At 39.6% G+C, this 19,150-nt stretch overlaps 4 protein-coding genes across 5 annotated transcripts; all 4 read right to left on the bottom strand.

Annotated features, from left to right (window-relative positions):
- Window positions 1-1,544: 1,544 nt before the first annotated feature.
- Window positions 1,545-5,439, bottom strand: LOC110773861 (proline-rich receptor-like protein kinase PERK15). 2 transcript variants are annotated; one of them, XM_021978385.2, is made up of 9 exons: window positions 5,224-5,439; window positions 4,169-4,899; window positions 3,431-3,946; window positions 3,109-3,195; window positions 2,890-2,960; window positions 2,707-2,783; window positions 2,400-2,544; window positions 2,121-2,282; window positions 1,545-2,021 (listed from the first exon to the last, which is right to left on the bottom strand). In XM_021978385.2, the coding sequence occupies exons 2-9, from the start codon at window positions 4,818-4,820 to the stop codon at window positions 1,764-1,766; spliced, it is 1,968 nt and encodes a 655-aa protein (XP_021834077.2). In that variant the 5' UTR covers window positions 4,821-4,899; window positions 5,224-5,439; the 3' UTR covers window positions 1,545-1,763. The 2 variants fall into 2 exon arrangements, with proteins under 2 accessions (XP_021834077.2, XP_021834071.2); XM_021978379.2 differs by lacking the exon at window positions 5,224-5,439 and adding an exon at window positions 5,034-5,163.
- Window positions 5,440-9,150: 3,711 nt separating this feature from the next.
- Window positions 9,151-11,697, bottom strand: LOC110773887 (F-box protein At5g49610-like). Its single transcript, XM_088244069.1, has 3 exons — window positions 11,565-11,697; window positions 10,834-10,971; window positions 9,151-10,373 (listed from the first exon to the last, which is right to left on the bottom strand). Exons 1-3 carry the CDS (start codon window positions 11,601-11,603, stop codon window positions 9,267-9,269), a joined length of 1,284 nt encoding a protein of 427 aa, XP_088100195.1. The 5' UTR covers window positions 11,604-11,697; the 3' UTR covers window positions 9,151-9,266.
- Window positions 11,698-12,372: 675 nt separating this feature from the next.
- LOC110747236 (uncharacterized) lies at window positions 12,373-14,397 on the bottom strand. Its single transcript, XM_021947443.2, has 2 exons — window positions 13,704-14,397; window positions 12,373-13,189 (listed from the first exon to the last, which is right to left on the bottom strand). The coding sequence occupies exons 1-2, from the start codon at window positions 14,251-14,253 to the stop codon at window positions 12,711-12,713; spliced, it is 1,029 nt and encodes a 342-aa protein (XP_021803135.2). The 5' UTR covers window positions 14,254-14,397; the 3' UTR covers window positions 12,373-12,710.
- A 1,376-nt stretch (window positions 14,398-15,773) lies between these two features.
- On the bottom strand, window positions 15,774-19,000 carry LOC110765355 (F-box protein At5g03970-like). Its single transcript, XM_021968465.2, has 3 exons — window positions 18,842-19,000; window positions 17,490-18,027; window positions 15,774-17,153 (listed from the first exon to the last, which is right to left on the bottom strand). The coding sequence occupies exons 2-3, from the start codon at window positions 17,997-17,999 to the stop codon at window positions 16,065-16,067; spliced, it is 1,599 nt and encodes a 532-aa protein (XP_021824157.2). The 5' UTR covers window positions 18,000-18,027; window positions 18,842-19,000; the 3' UTR covers window positions 15,774-16,064.
- Between the last annotated feature and the right edge of the window lie 150 nt (window positions 19,001-19,150).

Genomic DNA, 19,150 nt, shown 5'->3' with positions numbered 1-19,150 from the left:
TTTAGAATAATACAAACTCCTCTACATCCTATCTAAATTGGATCAGGACAGAGGTAAAGTAAAATTTGAATCAGATCAGGACAAACTTTTCTACTTGGAGAGAGGTAAAGTTGTTCTCTTTCTCTAGAAAGTATTAAATTTCGGGTTTGGGGTTCCATTTGTTTGTGTTTTTTTCTGTTGGGAACAAAGAAAATTGTGGGTTTTAAATAGAAAATCTCTTTTATTTATTTATTTATTTATTTATTTCAGTTTGGGGTTTATTTAAGGGTAGTTTGGGAAGATAGTGGGGTTTTCTTAGAAATTGTGAAAATTAAAATTAAAATATGGGGTAAACTTAGAATATGGGATGAACTAAGAGAAGTGTGGGGTTTAAATAAAAAATCTCAAAAAAAATGTCTAAATTGAAATGACATGGAAAATAAATTAAATTACGAAAACTAAAAATATTCAAGTAAATATAAAATATATTAACTAAATCTTAATCTAGTGGTATTTCTCTACCACTTAATGTTATAAAAAAAATTCCCATATTCAATTCCCCTTTGTAAATATATAAATCATATTAAGAGCATCCACAGTGGGGGGGTGTATTTTCAGGGGTGTAAAGCCACTTTTACATCCCCTTTACACCTCGGGGGGGTGTAAATACGCTTTTTGCTCCAATGAGAGGGTGTATTTTCGGGGGTGTAAAGCCACTTTTCTCCATTTTCCCTCACCTTTTTGCAGCTGGGTCCCACCTGCAAGAGATGTAAAATAAGATGTACAATTGCATCTAAATATACATCTCCAAGGTGGTGATGTAATTATACATTCATATACACCCCCCCATTGCGGGTGATTCCGATCACAATGGGTGTATATTTAACATACACCCCCTTATACACCCCCCCACTGTGGATGCTCTAACTAATAAATTTTAGTCTAGTGATAATTCTCTAACATAGTCATTAATTTGTTTTAAAAGTAGCCATTCTAAATTGTTAATTTGTTTCAAGTATGACTCGTAAATTGTTAATTATGAGCAGTTCCGCCTGTATACATGTCTCCAAGTTGGTTCAGGGGATAGATTCAAAGAAAACAATGGGAAAAAACAGAGCTTTCAAGAATAATACATTTGTGCGATCCTATAGAGTTGATTTGCGAGGAGGTGCTCTAGCTACTCAAGGGATCCCGAGTCTCTCCAATTAGTATCAGTACATTTATACGTATTTAAAAAAAATCCAAACCATTTGATTAATCTAATGAAGTTTAATCATTCCACGTCAGTATAATCATATTACATTAAAAATTCACATTTTGTAGTATATAAATTTGTGATACAAATAAATTTATTGAATAAAATAATAAAACATTCATGGCAATTCATAACAATAGAGATAAGCTATCTTCTTCTAAGTCCAAAGTATTTGTACTAATATAGTACAAATCCATATTTATCAAAGAAAACAAGTTAATCAAACTAATTAATCAAGATCTGGGTCATCTCAATTGGTCCCCAAAATACACAATTTCCCAAAGCACATGCCCCCCCTCCCCCCCAAACGCCCTTCCAATGTCACTCCAAACCTCCACTCTCTCACCTTTAGGTAAAAATCCCAAATCCCAAATCCCAAAATTCAATAGCAAATTAGAAACTGTAGCCACATTTTCATCCATATGCAGTATGATCAATTGTTTTTCTTTGTACTGTGTTGTTGTGAAATTATGTCCTCTCTTAGTTAAGCTCTTGTTGGACATTAATTGTTGTGGTGAGGGCTCAAACTTCAAGGGAGTTGCTGCTTTGGGTTCTTGGGTGTGCCAGACATTTCTCTGGAGTCATTACTTGAAGTCCCAAACTCACTGCTCCCAAACTCCTGGCTTGACAAGGCCAACTTTCTGAACTTCTTCATGTCTGCATTGTATGCCTGCGTGTCGTAGTCCGAGCTTCCTCCGCTGGTGGGGTTGAACACGGAGCTCTGCCCTGGTTTTGTCCCCTCATTCAAGTCATCTAGTGACACATCTCCTTCGAGTGCACGTACAATCTGTTTTTTCAGCACGGAGCGTTTGTGTTATCAGACTGTCAATCTCGACTAATTAATTATGAATGATAACGTAACATGTCCGATATATATACACGTTACCTGGCTCATCTTCGGGCGCTTTCTAGCAGAGTGACGGATACTTGCAGCAGCGCAGGCCACCATGCGTGCCATCTCCTGAAGGTTGAAGTTATTGTCCAAGCGGATGTCAACTAGCTCCAAATTATTGCCTTCCTCTAGTGAACGGTTGAGAAGTGGTCGAGCCTGTACATTTAATGTGTCACATTATTATTTACACAAAAATTAAGAGAGGAAGTAGGTAAGATTTATTATAATTAGCACTCAAAACTTGCAAAGATTAATAGACGAGGAAGTACGAACCCAGTCAACTAAGCTGTCGTCCATTGCATTTGAAGGATCCACTGGTCGCTTTCCAGTTATGAGTTCCAGGAGCATGACCCCAAATGAGAAAACATCTGATTTCTCTGACAATTTTCCACTTGATGCATATTCTGGAGCCAAATACCTGCATTGTTTTGATACAAAACCAAATTTATATTAATCTGGAAATTAAGATAAGATTGAGTTAAATTGCAGTATTCTTCAAAACTCAGACAATGTTGAGAGTATTATTCTACATCTATCACTCATAATCATCGCCAATTGGTTTTGAATCGGATGAACTCACCCGAAAGTTCCCATGACTCGTGTAGACACGTGGGTGTAATTGTCAGAAGACAACTTGGCCAACCCAAAATCAGCAACCTGAAAAAGCAAATTAAAAGGATGATCAAGGTGGTTGATTGATTGATTGAATTTGGCATATGCATACTATAAGCATCACAAAAATATGTATGTCAGCAACACATACCATGGCTTCAAAGTTGAAATCAAGGAGAATGTTCGCAGATTTAATGTCACGATGGATGATTTTCGGGTGGCCTGCATTGATTCATTTAATTTCCGATTAAGTAAATATATGTGAAGAGAGAGAGAGAGAGAGAGAGAGAGAGAGAGAGAGAGAGAGAGAGAGAGAGAGAGAGAGAGAGAAACAATTAGAATAAATAGCGAGGTGCTTTGACTTTCTTACAATCTTCATGAAGGTATGCAAGCCCTTTGGCAGATCCAACCGCAATCCGAAGCCTAGTTGGCCAGTCCATAGGTGGAAGACCCTTTCCTGCAACCCATAATTTTATCAACACATGTCATAAAATCGACAAATACGACTATTTAGATGGAATTTAAAGGTTTAGAGAGATGATCAACCAAAATCGTTTAAATATTAGCACTCAAAATTGAGTTTAAGTAACCGAAAAAATTGTGCAGTGTTGATATTTGGTCGATATTTTATTAGTATTCAATTGATATTTCGTAACATCGACAATGTAGAGTATAAGTGTATTCAAACTCACCATGCAAGTGATATTCCATGGTTTTGTTTTCAACAAATTCATAGACCAGCATTCTCTGCCCACCAGCAATACAATATCCAACCAGCGACACAAGATGCCGATGATGAACTCGGCTAATGATCTCCACCTCCGCCGCAAATTCTCGTTCTCCTTGACCGCTGCCCGACTTGAGACTTTTCACTGCAACCTCTTTCCCATTGGGCAAGACACCTTTGTGCACATACCCGAACCCGCCCTGACCCAACAAATTCGCCTCTGAAAACCCATTGGTGGCAGCTGCAAGCTCATCGTAAGTGAAGGTGCTCTTGTTGAACCCAAGTGACATTGTTGGCGACGGAGGTGGCAATGGCGCCCCTGAGAAATTGGTGGTCACTTCGCTGCTGATCGGAGGTGGCCCCGAAGGCCAGGCACCACCACCAGGTGCTTGGTTGTTTAGCCTCACCACATGGTCTCCTTGTGGATTATTCATGTCATGCCAATTTTGTTGTTGTGTATTGTTGTAATAGCCACCACCACCTGTTGCAAATATAAAGTTAATGAGGCTAATTGCATGCATGCTCAAGATTGTTTATATATGGGGTGATGAACCAAGTGAATCTTTTCTTTTATATGAGATTTTTTTTTTGTCAATGGAAATAAAGTGACAAGAGATGTTACAATTTCATAACACCACGACGACTAGATGATTTCACAGTTGATGCGTACTTATTAAATCAATAAGTAATTAGGATTTGGCACCTTTGTGATGATCAGCAGGATCTCCATAGTACTGCATTTCACGACGCTTTCTCCTCTTCCTTCTGATGCAAACCACGCAAACCACGAGCAAGACAATTATAACCAACGACGCCCCAATCGCCACTCCGGCTATCTTACCTTTATTATCCGTTGAGGATGAGCTGTCTTCATCAGAACTATCTGTTGATGGGGTGCTGCTTCCATGTGACGGCGGCGATAGTGCACCAGTGGGAGAAGTCTTAGGACGCGCGTGAGATGTTGTAGCGGCAGCCGTATCATTTTCTCCAGTAACAGCCGCCGGAGGTGTCGGCACAGCCTGCGGCTCCTTTGGAGGAGGCTGCGAACTGGCTGGGGTCGCTTCCTTTGGCGGAGGTGGCGAGGAGGATGCCCCTTTCGGCGGAGGTGGCGATGAGGAACTCTTGGGAGGTGGCGATGAGTCCTTTGGAGGTGGCGGAGATGATGGTGGAGGTGATGACGGTGGAGGCGATGACGGTGGCGGTGAGGATGGTGGTGGTGAGGATGGCGGCGGCGACGAGGGAGGTTTCGTGGGAGATGATTCCTTTGGGGATTCCTTTGGAGACGGGGATGACGACGAGGAGTCTGGTGATGGTGGTGAAGAGTCATCCGGGGACGGAGCACTATCAGAAGACATTATTCGTCTCTTGATCAACCTCCGGCCAAGTACCACTTCACCTCTCCCGTAACTGCTCGCCTCAATGATTGAAGACCCCCTAAAACAATTTGAAAGCAATAATAATTAATTAACACTAGGTTATAATTTGCAAATTATAATCAAATCTAAATGCATGCGTGCATATATAAAGAATAAGAGAAATTGAAAATGTGTAACGTTTGCTTAATGTACATGTAACATGTGCTACCAAGTAGACATAACAACATTAATCTCCCCTCCAGGACCTCCAGGACCCCATCTGTAGTTTTTAGTTTAATTGATCAAAAGATTATTATTATTATTTTCGAATTTAAAAAAAATTGATCGGAGAAGAAGAAGATATGCAGGAGGGCGGAACGAAATAACGAAATAATTAAGGTACCTGGTGATCAATGGAAAGAAGATAGGGTAGGAGGGTTTCTGAAAGGAAAGAGAAAGGGAGGAGCACTCTAGTGTGTCCTTGCCATTATGGCCTCCTACAAAGGAGGGACCAACCCTTAGCTCTCTCTCTAAACCTCTGTTTTTGTCTCGGCCACCCCTAACTTAGATTGTGTTGGTTATTTCTTTTACCAGTTCCTCTGTCTCATATTGGCACCTCGCTGGAGCCTCCCCCATTTAATTTGCTTCACATTGCTATTGGCTCACAAGCAACAAATATTGTCCTCAAATTTAGACTTTGCTTCCACGTTGGGCGCTTCTCTTCACACTTGGACGCAAATCACATCACATCCTATTGGTTTGGGTGCACTAACCAACTTCCATAACCTAGCTACTACCAGCACCATGTAATTGTTAAAAATTGGCCCAAATTGTATTGATTAATTAATTGTGTAAGGGCCACTTTATTGTTGTTTGCTAGCTTTCTTCATTTGTCATGCCGTGGTTTTTCAAATGGGAAATGATGGCACATGCCATCTTTGTTAAAAGGCTAGAGACAAGGAGATGAAGTGGGGTCTGCACCTAAAGTAATTGGAATGGAGCAACTCACGTGGGCATGCTGTTAAAGGGATGGTCTTTTGTCAAATAGAGGAAACGAGGTGCATGGCTCGAGGCATATTTATGGGCTGCTAATGGTGCATGTCTCAAGGCTTCTTTGACTGACCATCACGTGGCTTTCTTCGGCATGCGGTTTCTCTCTCATTTGGAGAGTTGCTGCATGGGTTTATAAAAGGGAGAAAGGAATCATGCAAGTGAGGTGTGTGTGGGCAGTGTGTCGCACCATCTTGGAGGTGCCGTTTGCACCATGTGAGAGAGGGAGATAAAGGAGCTGCTGCTCCTCTTTGTTGTGGCTGCACATTTGAAGACGTTTGCTTGTCTGATCAGTGAGAGAAAAATCCATTTCTCTACTGGTCTTTGGGTGTGGCACTATTTGTTCTTTCTTTTAGTATCGGTGTGTGAGTGACTTGGGTGTATTTGGGATTTGGGTTGTGAGAGTTAAACTCTGTAATTCCTAAGGTAGGTGAGAGGGTTAATCTCCTTTGGTTGTAATCTCTTTTGGGATACTAGTGGAATTTCTCGCTGTCTTCGAACTGGATGTAGGCTACACACGGGCCGAACCAGTATAAATCTTTGTGTCGTTTGGATTTCTGTATTTCATAGTTTGCTCTTGTTGTTTCAATGGTTTCATATCAACCACCACAGTGCAATCCGCTTCCGCTGCGCACAACAAGTGGTATCAGAGCTCCAGTTTTTTCGATCTGGTGGAGTTTTGTGTTTGTGATGATGAAACCAGGAGACTTGTTGAGAAAATATGAAATTATTTTGACAGGAGAAAAATTCCAGACTTTGGTGTTGAAGATGAGAGCCTTGTTATTGCAACAGGGGCTGCTCAAAAGGTGCTAAAGGGTATCTAAGCATGGCCAGCAACGTGTTCCAACGATGGAGAAGGATGATGTCTTGAATCGGGCACTCACTGCGATTGGATTGCAGTTAGCGGACGGTGTTCTTCGTGAGGTTGCCGATGAGACTGCACATGCTGGGCTATGGCTGAAATGGTGGAGAATACATATATGACCAAATCATTTCCAAATCGGTTGTATGCCAAACAACGATTGTACACTCAGTGGTATGGCGGAAGGTACACTTAGTCAAAACTATCTTGTTGAGTTCAATAAGATTTCATGAATGTGTAGGTCATGAATATGAAAATAGGATGATAAGGATCAGACAGTAATGGAGGAAAATCGCGTTCCAAGGTGAATGTTCAGGAGGACAAATGCAACTTTGCCACAAGGACGGGCATTTGAGATTTGATTGCCCATCAGTTAAAGAAAGAAAAAGAGTCTAATAATTCCTCTTGCAGGTGCTTTTGTGGATGTCGTAGGGAGGATAAAATTTATGTTCCTCCTATGATCGATGATTCCGGTGTGCCGTGCTTGGGGTGTGATTTTTTACTTGTCTTTGGTGACTTTTGAAATTTTCTTTACGGTGGAGTTTCAAGAGTTTTCGTGGGTGTTCCTTGTGGGTAGTGTGTAGTTTGTTGCTTTGATTTTCTCTATGTACTTTGGGTAGCATTGTTTATGGCTACATGGGTTTTTTTTTTCTTTCGATCATTAGATTTTCAAGTGAGGGTTTTGATTGTAAGGGGTTATCTTTCGGGAGGATGATTCCCTCCTATGACAGCTGAAATTGTTCGTTCTGCTACTTGGTCGCCCGGGCTATGCGTGTATCGTAGCGGAAGAAGCTTGAGGTTCAAGCGTTTAAGGTTTTGTGCGGTTTATGCACGTACATTCAGCTGGTGTGGCTTGGTTATGAGGATGATAGAAGAGGTTCTTCTGTTGGGGTCATCCGGTTCGATCGAAGCACACATTTTTTATTGCAAGTTCAAGGAGTGCTTGAGCTTGATTTGGTAAGAGGAAGATGAGCGATGAAAGTTCTATTGTGGCTTGGTAAATTTGTGCCAAGGTGGAGATTGTTAAAAATTGGCCCAAATTGTATTGATTAATTAATTGTGTAAGGGCCACTTTATTGTTGTTTGCTAGCTTTCTTCATTTGTCATGCCGTGGTTTTTCAAATGGGAAATGATGGCACATGCCATCTTTGTTAAAAGGCTAGAGACAAGGAGATGAAGTGGGGTCTGCACCTAAAGTAATTGGAATGGAGCAACTCACGTGGGCATGCTGTTAAAGGGATGGTCTTTTGTCAAATAGAGGAAACGAGGTGCATGGCTCGAGGCATATTTATGGGCTGCTAATGGTGCATGTCTCAAGGCTTCTTTGACTGACCATCACGTGGCTTTCTTCGGCATGCGGTTTCTCTCTCATTTGGAGAGTTGCTGCATGGGTTTATAAAAGGGAGAAAGGAATCATGCAAGTGAGGTGTGTGTGGGCAGTGTGTCGCACCATCTTGGAGGTGCCGTTTGCACCATGTGAGAGAGGGAGATAAAGGAGCTGCTGCTCCTCTTTGTTGTGGCTGCACATTTGAAGACGTTTGCTTGTCTGATCAGTGAGAGAAAAATCCATTTCTCTACTGGTCTTTGGGTGTGGCACTATTTGTTCTTTCTTTTAGTATCGGTGTGTGAGTGACTTGGGTGTATTTGGGATTTGGGTTGTGAGAGTTAAACTCTGTAATTCCTAAGGTAGGTGAGAGGGTTAATCTCCTTTGGTTGTAATCTCTTTTGGGATACTAGTGGAATTTCTCGCTGTCTTCGAACTGGATGTAGGCTACACACGGGCCGAACCAGTATAAATCTTTGTGTCGTTTGGATTTCTGTATTTCATAGTTTGCTCTTGTTGTTTCAATGGTTTCATATCAACCACCACAGTGCAATCCGCTTCCGCTGCGCACAACAGTAATGACAGCATATGAAGGTTCCAAGAATAGCAACCAACGTGTATAAGTTCAGAAGTTCGATTCTTGCACTCCCCCACGGTTTTTTCTGGTACAAAATCTGTTCATTAATCTTCCAACTCTCGAGATATTTATCATATATTCGCCATTCTTTTTTCAAATTAAATGGAAAAATAACATCATGTTCTTTATAGTTGGGACGAAATCGATCGTTTGTCATGTATAAATTATCATTACAAGATGTTTATAGTATGTTTTCTGATGTGACCAAAATACTGTTATGACCAAAATTTCCATAATTGATTTGTTTTCTGATGTGAATCTTGGCGGTGTTTAAACCTGATTTAAGAAATGAAATATTTCAGCATTCAACATTCAAGAGTACATAGCTCTGAGCAAAAGGAAATATTCAGCATTCAACATTCACCATTTTCCGAGATCAAATTTCCATGGTCTGCATCATACAGGCAGCCAAAGATTATGACCTCAAACAAGTTTCAAATAAGAACTTCGTCAGGAGTTTGAGAAGAAGTTCGGAATTAAACTTGCAAACAATCTCATCCTAAAATACAAAATCCAGTTTGCTAGCTTGGCTTAGGCAGTAGGATCCACAGAAAAGAGGCTGCTCATGTATATTTAATGCACGCGTACAAGACTGTTCACATATGGAAGGTACCTCACATATCCATCATCAGTCCCGGTTCCACTTCTTAGCACTTCAGCCTTCCCTGCTTTCACATCATAGGCAATCAGTATCCTTCCAATATTAACTATCACCACATCACTATTGACGCAAACCAGAGCCCTCATCTTCTCAGTAAATTCGCGGAAAATATCACCATCAAGAGAAATACTATGCTTCAGATTCATGTCCATATCACCATAGACGTCCAGGTTGTACTCATAGCCCTTTCGATGAGGCAGAATGTAACAGAGCTCCCCGTGCATCTCTGCCAAAGCACCATGTGGTCCGCTGCCGAGAGGGAGTGACAGAATACCATATTGCTCCTCATTCAAATCAAAAGCCAAAATGTCCCCAGCAGAAGTTTCCCAGAAGGCTACACCCTTCATAAAGAGCCCATCTCCACTCAGCTTCGAAGCATCCAGCTCACAGCATTCTGTGTCAGCAAGTCTCCATGAGGATGACCTCGAAGAGAATATTTCGAAACAGATAACCGGATGATCAGTTAAAGAGAAAGCACAAATAAGTTGATAATGTGCTGCAAAGTTCAGGACAGACGGCTCAAAGGCTAGAGCTAGGGCTGGTTCAGGGCCATGATACAAGTTTGACTTGGGAAGCGCTCTCCATTCCTTGGTAGCAGGGTTGCAAATATAGTAGGTAGTTTCTCCATTGCAGCTTTGGCAGCAGAGCAGACCATTGCAACTGGATCTGACAGTAACTGGTTCAGGCAAGAAACTGAGGGAAGGACTGGGAACTCCATAAGCATCACCATTAAGAGACACGAAGAAAGGCGCATCACCAGGGAGTTGACAAAACAGACCAGAGATGTCCCGGAAGTGATGAGATTGCTGGTGAATGAAAAAAGGACTGGTAATCAACTCATCCCACTCTTTGCTAACAGCTCTGAACCTGAAAAGTGATTTGGCTGGAAGGAAAGGAAGAACATGCTCTTTTACAACATCTTCGATCTCTATGTTCTGCTTGAACCTTTTGGGTCCAGGAAATTCAGAATAGTCAACAACAAGAGCAATCCTTTTTCTGTCATTTGGAAATCCGTCAAACTGCAATAGAAAAACAAAAACAAAAATTTGGTCAGAGGAAAAGCAGATTACTGATGAAGAAATGACAAAAATATTAGTAGAGAGAGAGACAAGGGGAGCAAAATGGTTTCCAACAAGTAGAACTCCAAGCAAAATGATTATCAATACTGCACAAATAACAGAAGCACCGCCAAGCAAACGAAAGGAAAATCTGCCAAAAATAATTGAAACATCGAGTCACATAAACTCATCTGGTGACCCTCTTTTACATGAATGATTCCATTTTATAATTTTCTATTGGGAACACAATGCAGAGAAGCATAAACAACCTGTTCAGCGTAATTCTTGAGGGTCCGGAGATACCCATTGGAGCTCTCTTGGAGCTCACAGACCCACAATACAATTTAAGCCAAACTACCAACAATTATCAACCATCCATTTATTTTATTAAGTACAAATTAAAAATCTACCAATGGCATACCACATCATAGCCATCCACAACCTTCACCTCATGAACCGGAGATGGTGGATATTCTTGTCCACTGTCATCAGATAGATCACCTTCTTCAGAATTCCCAGTACTATGCTCCTTGCTGTCCACAGAAGTCGCCATTTCTGTCTAAAAAGAGACATAACAAAATCAAATTTCAAATTTCAAAGAATTAGATCATTCAATTGCGGTTGCTTGGGGCAAAAGAAATGAACCAAATTACATAACAAAATGAGATCTTAACGAAATCGACGAAGATTTAAATGTTTACTGCTCTGTTGATTGCTTCAATAAGGTATGGAGAATCAGAAATGAAAATTTTGGTATCTTAATTTCCATACGATCTTGAATGCAAAGAAACAAAAACCCTATAAAGAACAATCCAAAATGGGTTTTTTTCTTCTTCGTAAAATGGGTCATTTCCGAAAATCTAATTCAAACCCAAAATCCATTAGGAGAGAAGAAACAAAAGCCCCATCAGTAACATCCGAAGTGGGTTTCTTGTTTTCTTGGTACAAGTTGGCAATTTTTTCAAAAATAAAATTCAAACCCAAAACACAGTGACAATGTCTTAGAGACCTAGTTTTCCTTCTTTTTCCTTGGCTTTCTCAGTAACCAAACAAACCAAAATGGTAATAGAAATAAGAAACTTGAAAGAAAAAAAGAAAAGAAACAGAACGAAAACAGAGAGCGGTCTCTCAAGAAACCCAAAACATACAAACCTCATAACACAGAGAAATTGACACTCCTACAAAACCCATTCATGAAAGTGAAACGAAATGCATATAGATTCAAGAGTGTTTGACAAGAAAAGGAAAAAAGAACAGAGAAGCACTCTGCCGATGGGTTGGGTTTTGCATTTCCATAAAAGAAGCAATGTGCGTATCGGCAATTTCGAAACACTTAAAAAAAACCCTGAAAAAGAAAACTACGAGAAGCTTACCGTCGTAGCCCTAAGAGACCGCCGGAGATCAAACGCTGCGTTGAACTTGAACGCGAGAGAGAGAGAGAGAGAGAGAGAGAGGCTCTGTGTTCACGGTTGAGTGCAGTTAAAATGACGTACGTAGTACTTTACTCCTCTGCACATAAATAGGGCTTATATCGGCTTCCAATGGTGTTTGAACACGTGGCTGACTTATATTGGCCTAGCTGAGAATAGTTCGCAATGTGGATATCAAGGGTGACGTGAGCTACAAGTTTATTTATACAAGGGGCATGAAATTTGGACACAGGACATTAAATGTAAGAATAACTGTTTTTAACCACTTGAGTTACAAATTTTTTTCTTTTTATTTATTTTGAAAAAGTAAGGGATCTGTAACTTAAGTGGTTAAGAACGTTTAATAATATTACACTTGAGGTCCTAGATTCGATTTTGGGTCCGGTCATTTTTCTTTTGGCTCTTTTTGGGCATGGGGTCAAGTCAATACAAATGTGAAATGTCTTGTTTTTATCTTTCTGCCTAGTGGGTTTTCTTTTTCAAGTTGCGTCAAGTTGCATTATACAATCAAATCTAAATGGAATATCATAGGTACAAAGTGCATACATAGAACTCAAATAAGAAAAGGTTTTATCCAGTCCAATATTATTTATTATAAACCCAATAATACCATATGATGCAGCAAAGCACCTGGTCTACACAAAGCCAATGAGAAATAAGCAGTCGATAACTAACCCAATATTATCTATACAACAATATTTATTTAAAAATGTGACACAAATTTATCGTCCACACAACACAACTGCTTTTACTTTTTCTTTAAAAACATGGACTAGAATTAGTATTCCTACATGAAACCAATGCCTCTTTCACATCCCTTGTTCCTTGCATGTTCATTATATCCAATCCAACTCTAGGCGATAAAGGTTCAGGTAATGCACCCGAAACCTTTAGTTTGAATTTGATCTCGCACCAGACCACTTTCTTCAATTTTCTTGATCACCCCTTCTATTTTTTTGATTGAAACCAATGTCTCCTTGAGATCTCTTGCTACCTGCGCTTTGAGTATATTTAACATTTTTTGAAGAGATTCATCCAATCCCATAAGTTTGTCGGTGTATTTATACTGTTTGCAGCTGGACCACAAACGAACCTGGAAGCACTTGCGGATGAGCTCTACACCCTTTTCCATTTGATTTCTAAAATTTTCAAGTTCCTCCTTTGGGCGATCTAATACTTTGTTATGCTTTGCAATCTCTTCGATCAATGGTTTTAAGATATCTAGTGTGGATTTGATATCTTCAAGGAAGGGTTTAAAAACCGTAGTCTTTTCCTTCACTTGTATAACCACATCAAACAACACAACAAAAACTGCATGTAGAGAAGTCCCTCTGTCGAATGACGTCACTGCATAATTACAACACCACCAAAATCAGATAGCTCGTAATTGTCTCAACATGTGACGAAAAAAAAAGTGAGAGACACCACCAAAATCCAATAAATTAAATTTCATTAGGAAACCAAGAACAGAATCAAGTCAAACCAAGCAATACGAAAGTCCATACATCTAAATGCAACCTAAGGTCATACGGAACCCAAGATAACAACAAATCAAGAGACTCAAAGAAAGCAACACAAAACTCAATTTTCTCCCCTTTTTTTGGTGATCAGATTCATACAACATAAACAAGCTACGTCTGCCATTGGTGTTAATCTTTGTTTTCTTTTTCAAAAAATATAAAATAAATTTCTACATCAGATATTTGTGCTTGATTAACATTCTTCTAATCTAAATTTCAGTTAAGTATTCAATAAGCTCTGTATACTTGTACTCCACAAAAGGGAAAATAAAATCGACAGTGTAAGAAAGAAAAAACAATAGCAATTGGACAGTGCATAGATCTAGTTCCAAGAAATTCACCTGGTTGCTCACCATTCCCTTGACTTTGCTCCCGCACCGTCTCCGCATTGCCGCCTGAAACCGAGCTCTCCATGACATCCCCTGCTCTCTCCTGGAACAACTTCTCTATATCCAACTGTCTTCTATTCACTTCATCGAGCTTGTCTCGGTTTTGCCTTCCCAAAAGCAACAACTCCTTCACATCCCTTGATTCTTCGAACTTCAATTTTTGCAACAATCTTTTCAGAGCCCTATTCAATTCAGCAATTTGCTCAGTGTAATCATTTAAGCAGAAGTAGTTCCACATGCGAAAGTTCGAGAGCTTCTCAACGAGCTTTACACCTTCCTCCATTAGCATTTTGAGACCTTCGATTTCCTCATATGGGAGACCCAATTCGACGTTAAGCTCTCCAATTTGTTGGATGTCTACCAAAGCGTCTAGGGTGGAATTGAGATCTCTGAGAAGGGATTTAAAGGTGCCGCTCTTGCTCATGGCTTGCTTAACGCCATCGTAGAGCAGCGTAAACAGTGCTCCGCCGATAAATTCTAGTGCCATACTTGATTTTAACATGAACGTTAACGAACCTTCTTCAATATGGTGCCGAATTGGGTTCCCTTCGCTTGCTCAAATAATATGGGTAGAATAATTTTCATATGTATTTACTTCTCCGAAAGGAGGTATTTATATTACAAAGTTACAAACCCTAGTAGGGTTATACTAGGAAACAAGATAAGTCCTAATTACATAATATCTATACAAAAATAAATAAATAAAAACCTAATAGAATAAGAAAGAAATATCCTAATTGAATAAGGATATATCTCGCCAATACTCCCCCTCAAGTTGGAGCAAAGATGTCACGTATGCCCAACTTGTCAAGCGAGTTGAGGAATATACTTGTAGAAACAACTTTCGTAAGGACATCGCGCTAATTGATACTCAGAACATAAACGGGAAGGAAACAATCTCCGCATCCAACTTCTTTTTAATGAAATTTCGATCAACCTCCACATGCTTTGTACGATTATGTTGTACCATATTATAAGCAATTGCAATCGCAGCCTTGTTGTCACAATATAAATCCATGGGTTTTTTAGGCCCAAAGCCAAGATCTCTCAATAATCTCCTCAACCACAGTAACTCACATACACCATGGGTCATCCCACGATACTCGGCCTCAGCACTAGAACGAGACACCACCTTTTGTTTCATGCTTGAGTGTGATTGATCATATTTTTAGTTTCTTTATTGCTATTAGTTATTAGTTACGATTTTTTATTGATGTGGTGATTGTTGAGATTTTTATTGTTATTAGTAACATTTATTATAAAATTTAAAACTCTAGAAACCTTAAAAAGACCAAAAAGAAAGAGAAGACATTGCTCAAAGTCCAAAAAATCTTTGGATTAATATGTTGATATTTATAACAAGCTTAATGAATAGTTAAAATGACGTACGTAGTACTTTACTCCTCTGCACATAAATTGGGCTTATATCGGCTTCCAATGGTGTTTGAACACGTGGCTGACTTATATTGGCCTAGCTGAGAATAGTTCGCAAAGTGGATATCAAGGGTGACGTGAGCTACAAGTTTATTTATACAAGGCATAGGACATCGGATGTAAGAATAACTGCTTTTAACCACTTGAGTTACAAATTTTTTTCTTTTTGTTTATCTTGAAGAAGTAAGAAGTCTGTAACTCAAGTAGTTAAGAACGTTTAACATTGCACTTAAGGTCCTAGATTCGATTGTCTCCTTCCCAATCTCGCTTGTATCAAAGAAATAAAAAACAACTTATTGGGTTTTTCTCTTGGTACCTTTGTTCACATGCATCGTCAAAATGAACGTAATAGGAATGCAGAAAGTGACAAACTTGTACTCGAACCATAAAGTTAAGAAATGATGATTCCAAGATGAGCCATCATTTTCATTTTGGGTCGGTCATTTTTCTTTTGGCTCTTTTTGGGTATGGGGTCAAGTCAATAAGAAATGTGAAATGGGTATGGGGTATGGGGTCAAGTTGCGTCAAGTTGCATTATACAATCAAATCTAAATGGAATATCATAGGTACAAAGTGCATACATAGAACTCAAATAAGAAAAGGTTTTATCCACTCCAATATTATTTATTATAAACCCAATAATACCATATGATGCAGCAAAGCACCTGGTCTACACAAAGCCAATCAGAAATAAGCAGTGGATAACTAACTCAAAGGAAATTACATAGCCACGGACAGAAGCCTAATATTAAACATAACTTTACCAATTAGTTCCAGACATAACCACCTAACAAAAGCTACCAAATGCCTTCTTTCTTCATGGTTTTGCACAAACGGCAACATAGGACAGCAGCAAGCAACATTGAGAAGAGAGGCCAACTAAATCGCCACAAGGCTGTTCACGTATGGAAGAAACCTTTCATATCCAGCATTGCTCCTGCCAGTTCTTAGTGTTTCAATCTCCCCTGCTTTCACATGATAAGCAATCAGGTACCTTCCAAGAAGAATTACCACCACATCATCATTCACACAGGCCAAAGCCCTCAACCCTTCAGTAACATGGTTGAAAACCTCACCGTCGAGATGGATCCTGCGCTTCAGGTTCATGCACATATCGCCATAGATTTCCAAGGTGTACTGACCGTCGTCATCTTCACAAGGCAGAATGTAGCACAGCTCCCCATTCATCTCTGTCATAACACCTTGTGGTCCGCTGCCGAGAGGGAGTAGCATCATACCATATTGCTTCTCCTTCAAATCAAAAGCCAGAATGTGCCCAGTTGATGTTTCCCAAAAGACCACACCCTTCAAAAAGAGCCCATTCCCACTCAGCTCCAAAGCATTGAGCTCATAGCATACTGCGTCAGACAGTTCCCAAGAGTTGGACCTTGAAGAAAATATATCAAAATAGACACCCGTATGACCAGGTACAGAGAAGGCACAGACAAGTTCAAATTTTGCTTCAAAATCAAGCACAGAAGGCTCAAAGGCTAGTGCCAGGAAAGATTCAGGCCCATGATAGTAGCCTGGCTTGGGAAGCTCTTTCCATTGCTTGTTCAGAGGGTTGCAGATATAGTAGGTATCTTCTCCATCGCAGGTTTGGCAGCATAGCAGACCTTTGCAAGTGGTTCTTACAGTAACTGGTTTAGGCAAGAAAGTGAGGGAAGAACTGGGAACACCATAAGCATCACGATCAAGTGAGATGAAGAAAGGATAATCACCAGAGAGTTGACAAAATAGACCAGAGATGTCCCTGAAGTAGTAAGTTTGCTTGTGACTGAAGAAAGCACTACCAATCCACTGATCCCATTGTTTGCTAACAGTTCTCAACCTGCAAAGTATTTTGGCAGGGAGGAAAGGAAGAACATACTCCATTGCAGCATCATTGATGTTCATTTTCTTAATATGCTTTCTGTCTTCAGGACAATCATCTATATGACCAATTCTTTTATATGAATATGTGTGAAACTGCACGTTAAAAAGTTCATCAAGATGCAAATCAAGGGAAAAGAAACAAAGACACAAAAAAACTTGAACATTTAATCACATGAACAATGACAGCCTCCAATTCATCAATAAACAAAACAATCATGGAAATCTGGGCCAAGATAGGACCTTATCAGTTTGCTTAATTTGGTTCTATCTGCAGGAGCCAGGAATGCTTGTTTAGGATAGAACTAACCCTTAAAATCATACGCAATCAATTAACCAAAACAGTAACAGAGAAATATAAAAGTATGAAAACTTCATCTCGCATATAATACATCCACTACCAAACACTACGACCAAACAAAAATGTCATACCTTGTAAGAATAACGTTTTATCCTCGACCGAGGCACAGGGACTATGGTACCCGCATAATTGCCACTATCCTCAATCTTCAACACTTCTCCGCTTCCATCAGATAGATCTTCTTCAGAATCAGTGCCCAAATAACTGTCATTATCCACATTCTTCATCTGTGGTTCACTTTCATCAAATATATCTTCTTCATAATCAGAACCCAAATAACAGCCATATAGATATCCTTCAGAATCAGTATCCATATAACTGTCTTTATCTACATTCTTCAACTGTTGTTTGCTTTCATCAGATAGATCTTCTTCAGAATCCGTACCCACAGAAATGTCAGTATCCACAATCTTCAACTGTTGCTTGGTTACTTCACATAGATTTTCTACAGAAGCAGTAGCCACATAACTTTCATCACCCAAAATTACATAATTTTCAGAATCACTACCCACAGAATTGTTATCGCTCACAACGACATAAGACGAGTCAGAGTCACAGCCCACATCTTTATCATTATCCATGGTATATAATCCTCAGAATTCACCACCACTGCACAATGACATCAAGTTGGTTAGAACACATTTAATAACCATTCGAAGATAATTGAATTTCCCAAACATCAAGACCCATAACAGATCAGGACTTTCAAACAAGAGGAAAGCAACATAAGCTTCTTTTTGCTGCCAAATACAAGGGAACAACTGTTTAAACAGCAGCTAAATTAAAGCCTAGTATTCAATTATGGTTGCTTGGCACAAAAGAAACAAAACAAAATCAGATCATAACAAAAACCCCAAGTTTTGGTTCGATTGCTTCAATAAGGTGTTCTTATATCCCAATTCAAAAAATTCTAAAATTCTGGGGTTGGGAAGAAGAAGAAGAAATATAATAAAACCCCATAAAGAAAAATCCAAAATACATTTCTTGTTTTCTTAGAAACAAATGGTATTTTTTTCGAAATTCAAATTCAAACCCTAATCGCAATGGCATCAAGTCCCAGTATACTTTCAGTTTCTTTGGGTTTCTCAGTAGCCAAACAAATCAAAACATAGATAAAAACATGAAAATTGGATAAAAGACAGAGCGAGAGCAGAGAGCTTTCTCTAAATTACGAAATCCAAAACACACAGATAAACCCTACAATGATCAAACAAAACCCATAAAGCAGAGACAGTAAAACCTTAGAAACGATCGAAAGCAACCCAAAAAAAAAACCCAGTCATGCATGTAAAATGACAAGCCATAAAGATTCAAGATTTTTCCACAAAAACCCAAACAAAAAACAGAGGAGCACTCTGCCAATGAGTTGGGCTTTTTCATCTCGGCAAAAGAGAAATCAACGAAGCAATAGCAAGAAGCGTACCTTCGAAGACCTGAGAGTCAAGCAAGCCGGTGATCGAACGCAGCGTTCAACGCAACAGAGTGAGAGAGAGGACTTAGAACTGAAAAGTCTATAGAGTGAGAGAGCAGTTTAAAGTCACGAACGAGGCCGTATGGTTTGTTTGTATCGTGGGGTTTTCTTGACACGTGGAATTCCAATGGATTATGTCGGGTTTCTCTGGACACGTGTACGCCTCAGATCGGTACGTTGGCGGAGAAACAAGGTCTTGACGAGGCCAGAGGTTGCTTAAGTTTTAAGTTTGAAGCTTGTGAAGGAATTCGCACGAGTTGT

This window comes from Prunus avium, chromosome 7 (assembly GCF_965620075.1).
Source record: "Prunus avium chromosome 7, drPruAviu1.hap1.1, whole genome shotgun sequence".
Taxonomy (NCBI): domain Eukaryota; kingdom Viridiplantae; phylum Streptophyta; class Magnoliopsida; order Rosales; family Rosaceae; genus Prunus; species Prunus avium.
The sequence above is the reverse complement of the archived record's forward strand: the minus strand, read 5'-3'. Positions and strand labels throughout refer to the sequence as shown.

What these genes read in the sequence shown, in the direction of transcription:
- LOC110773861 (XM_021978379.2), bottom strand. Translation starts at nt 5,068, where the DNA reads ATGTTGTTATGTCTACTTGGTAGCACATGTTACAT. An exon ending in TCCTGCTGATCATCACAAAG is followed by an intron (nt 3,947 to 4,168) that starts GTGCCAAATCCT and finishes TATTTGCAACAG; the next exon opens with GTGGTGGTGGCTATTACAAC. An exon ending in AGCGCCCGAAGATGAGCCAG is followed by an intron (nt 2,022 to 2,120) that starts GTAACGTGTATA and finishes CTGAAAAAACAG; the next exon opens with ATTGTACGTGCACTCGAAGG.
- LOC110773887 (XM_088244069.1), bottom strand. Translation starts at nt 11,603, where the DNA reads ATGGGTTTTGTAGGAGTGTCAATTTCTCTGTGTTATGAG. An exon ending in CAATTTCTCTGTGTTATGAG is followed by an intron (nt 10,972 to 11,564) that starts GTTTGTATGTTT and finishes GTCTCTTTTTAG; the next exon opens with ACAGAAATGGCGACTTCTGT. An exon ending in TTGTGGATGGCTATGATGTG is followed by an intron (nt 10,374 to 10,833) that starts GTATGCCATTGG and finishes TTTCTATTGCAG; the next exon opens with TTTGACGGATTTCCAAATGA.
- LOC110747236 (XM_021947443.2), bottom strand. Translation starts at nt 14,253, where the DNA reads ATGTTAAAATCAAGTATGGCACTAGAATTTATCGGCGGAGCACTGTTT. An exon ending in AGGGAATGGTGAGCAACCAG is followed by an intron (nt 13,190 to 13,703) that starts GTGAATTTCTTG and finishes GTAATTATGCAG; the next exon opens with TGACGTCATTCGACAGAGGG.
- LOC110765355 (XM_021968465.2), bottom strand. Translation starts at nt 17,999, where the DNA reads ATGGATAATGATAAAGATGTGGGCTGTGACTCTGACTCGTCTTATGTC. An exon ending in TAAAACGTTATTCTTACAAG is followed by an intron (nt 17,154 to 17,489) that starts GTATGACATTTT and finishes TTTAACGTGCAG; the next exon opens with TTTCACACATATTCATATAA.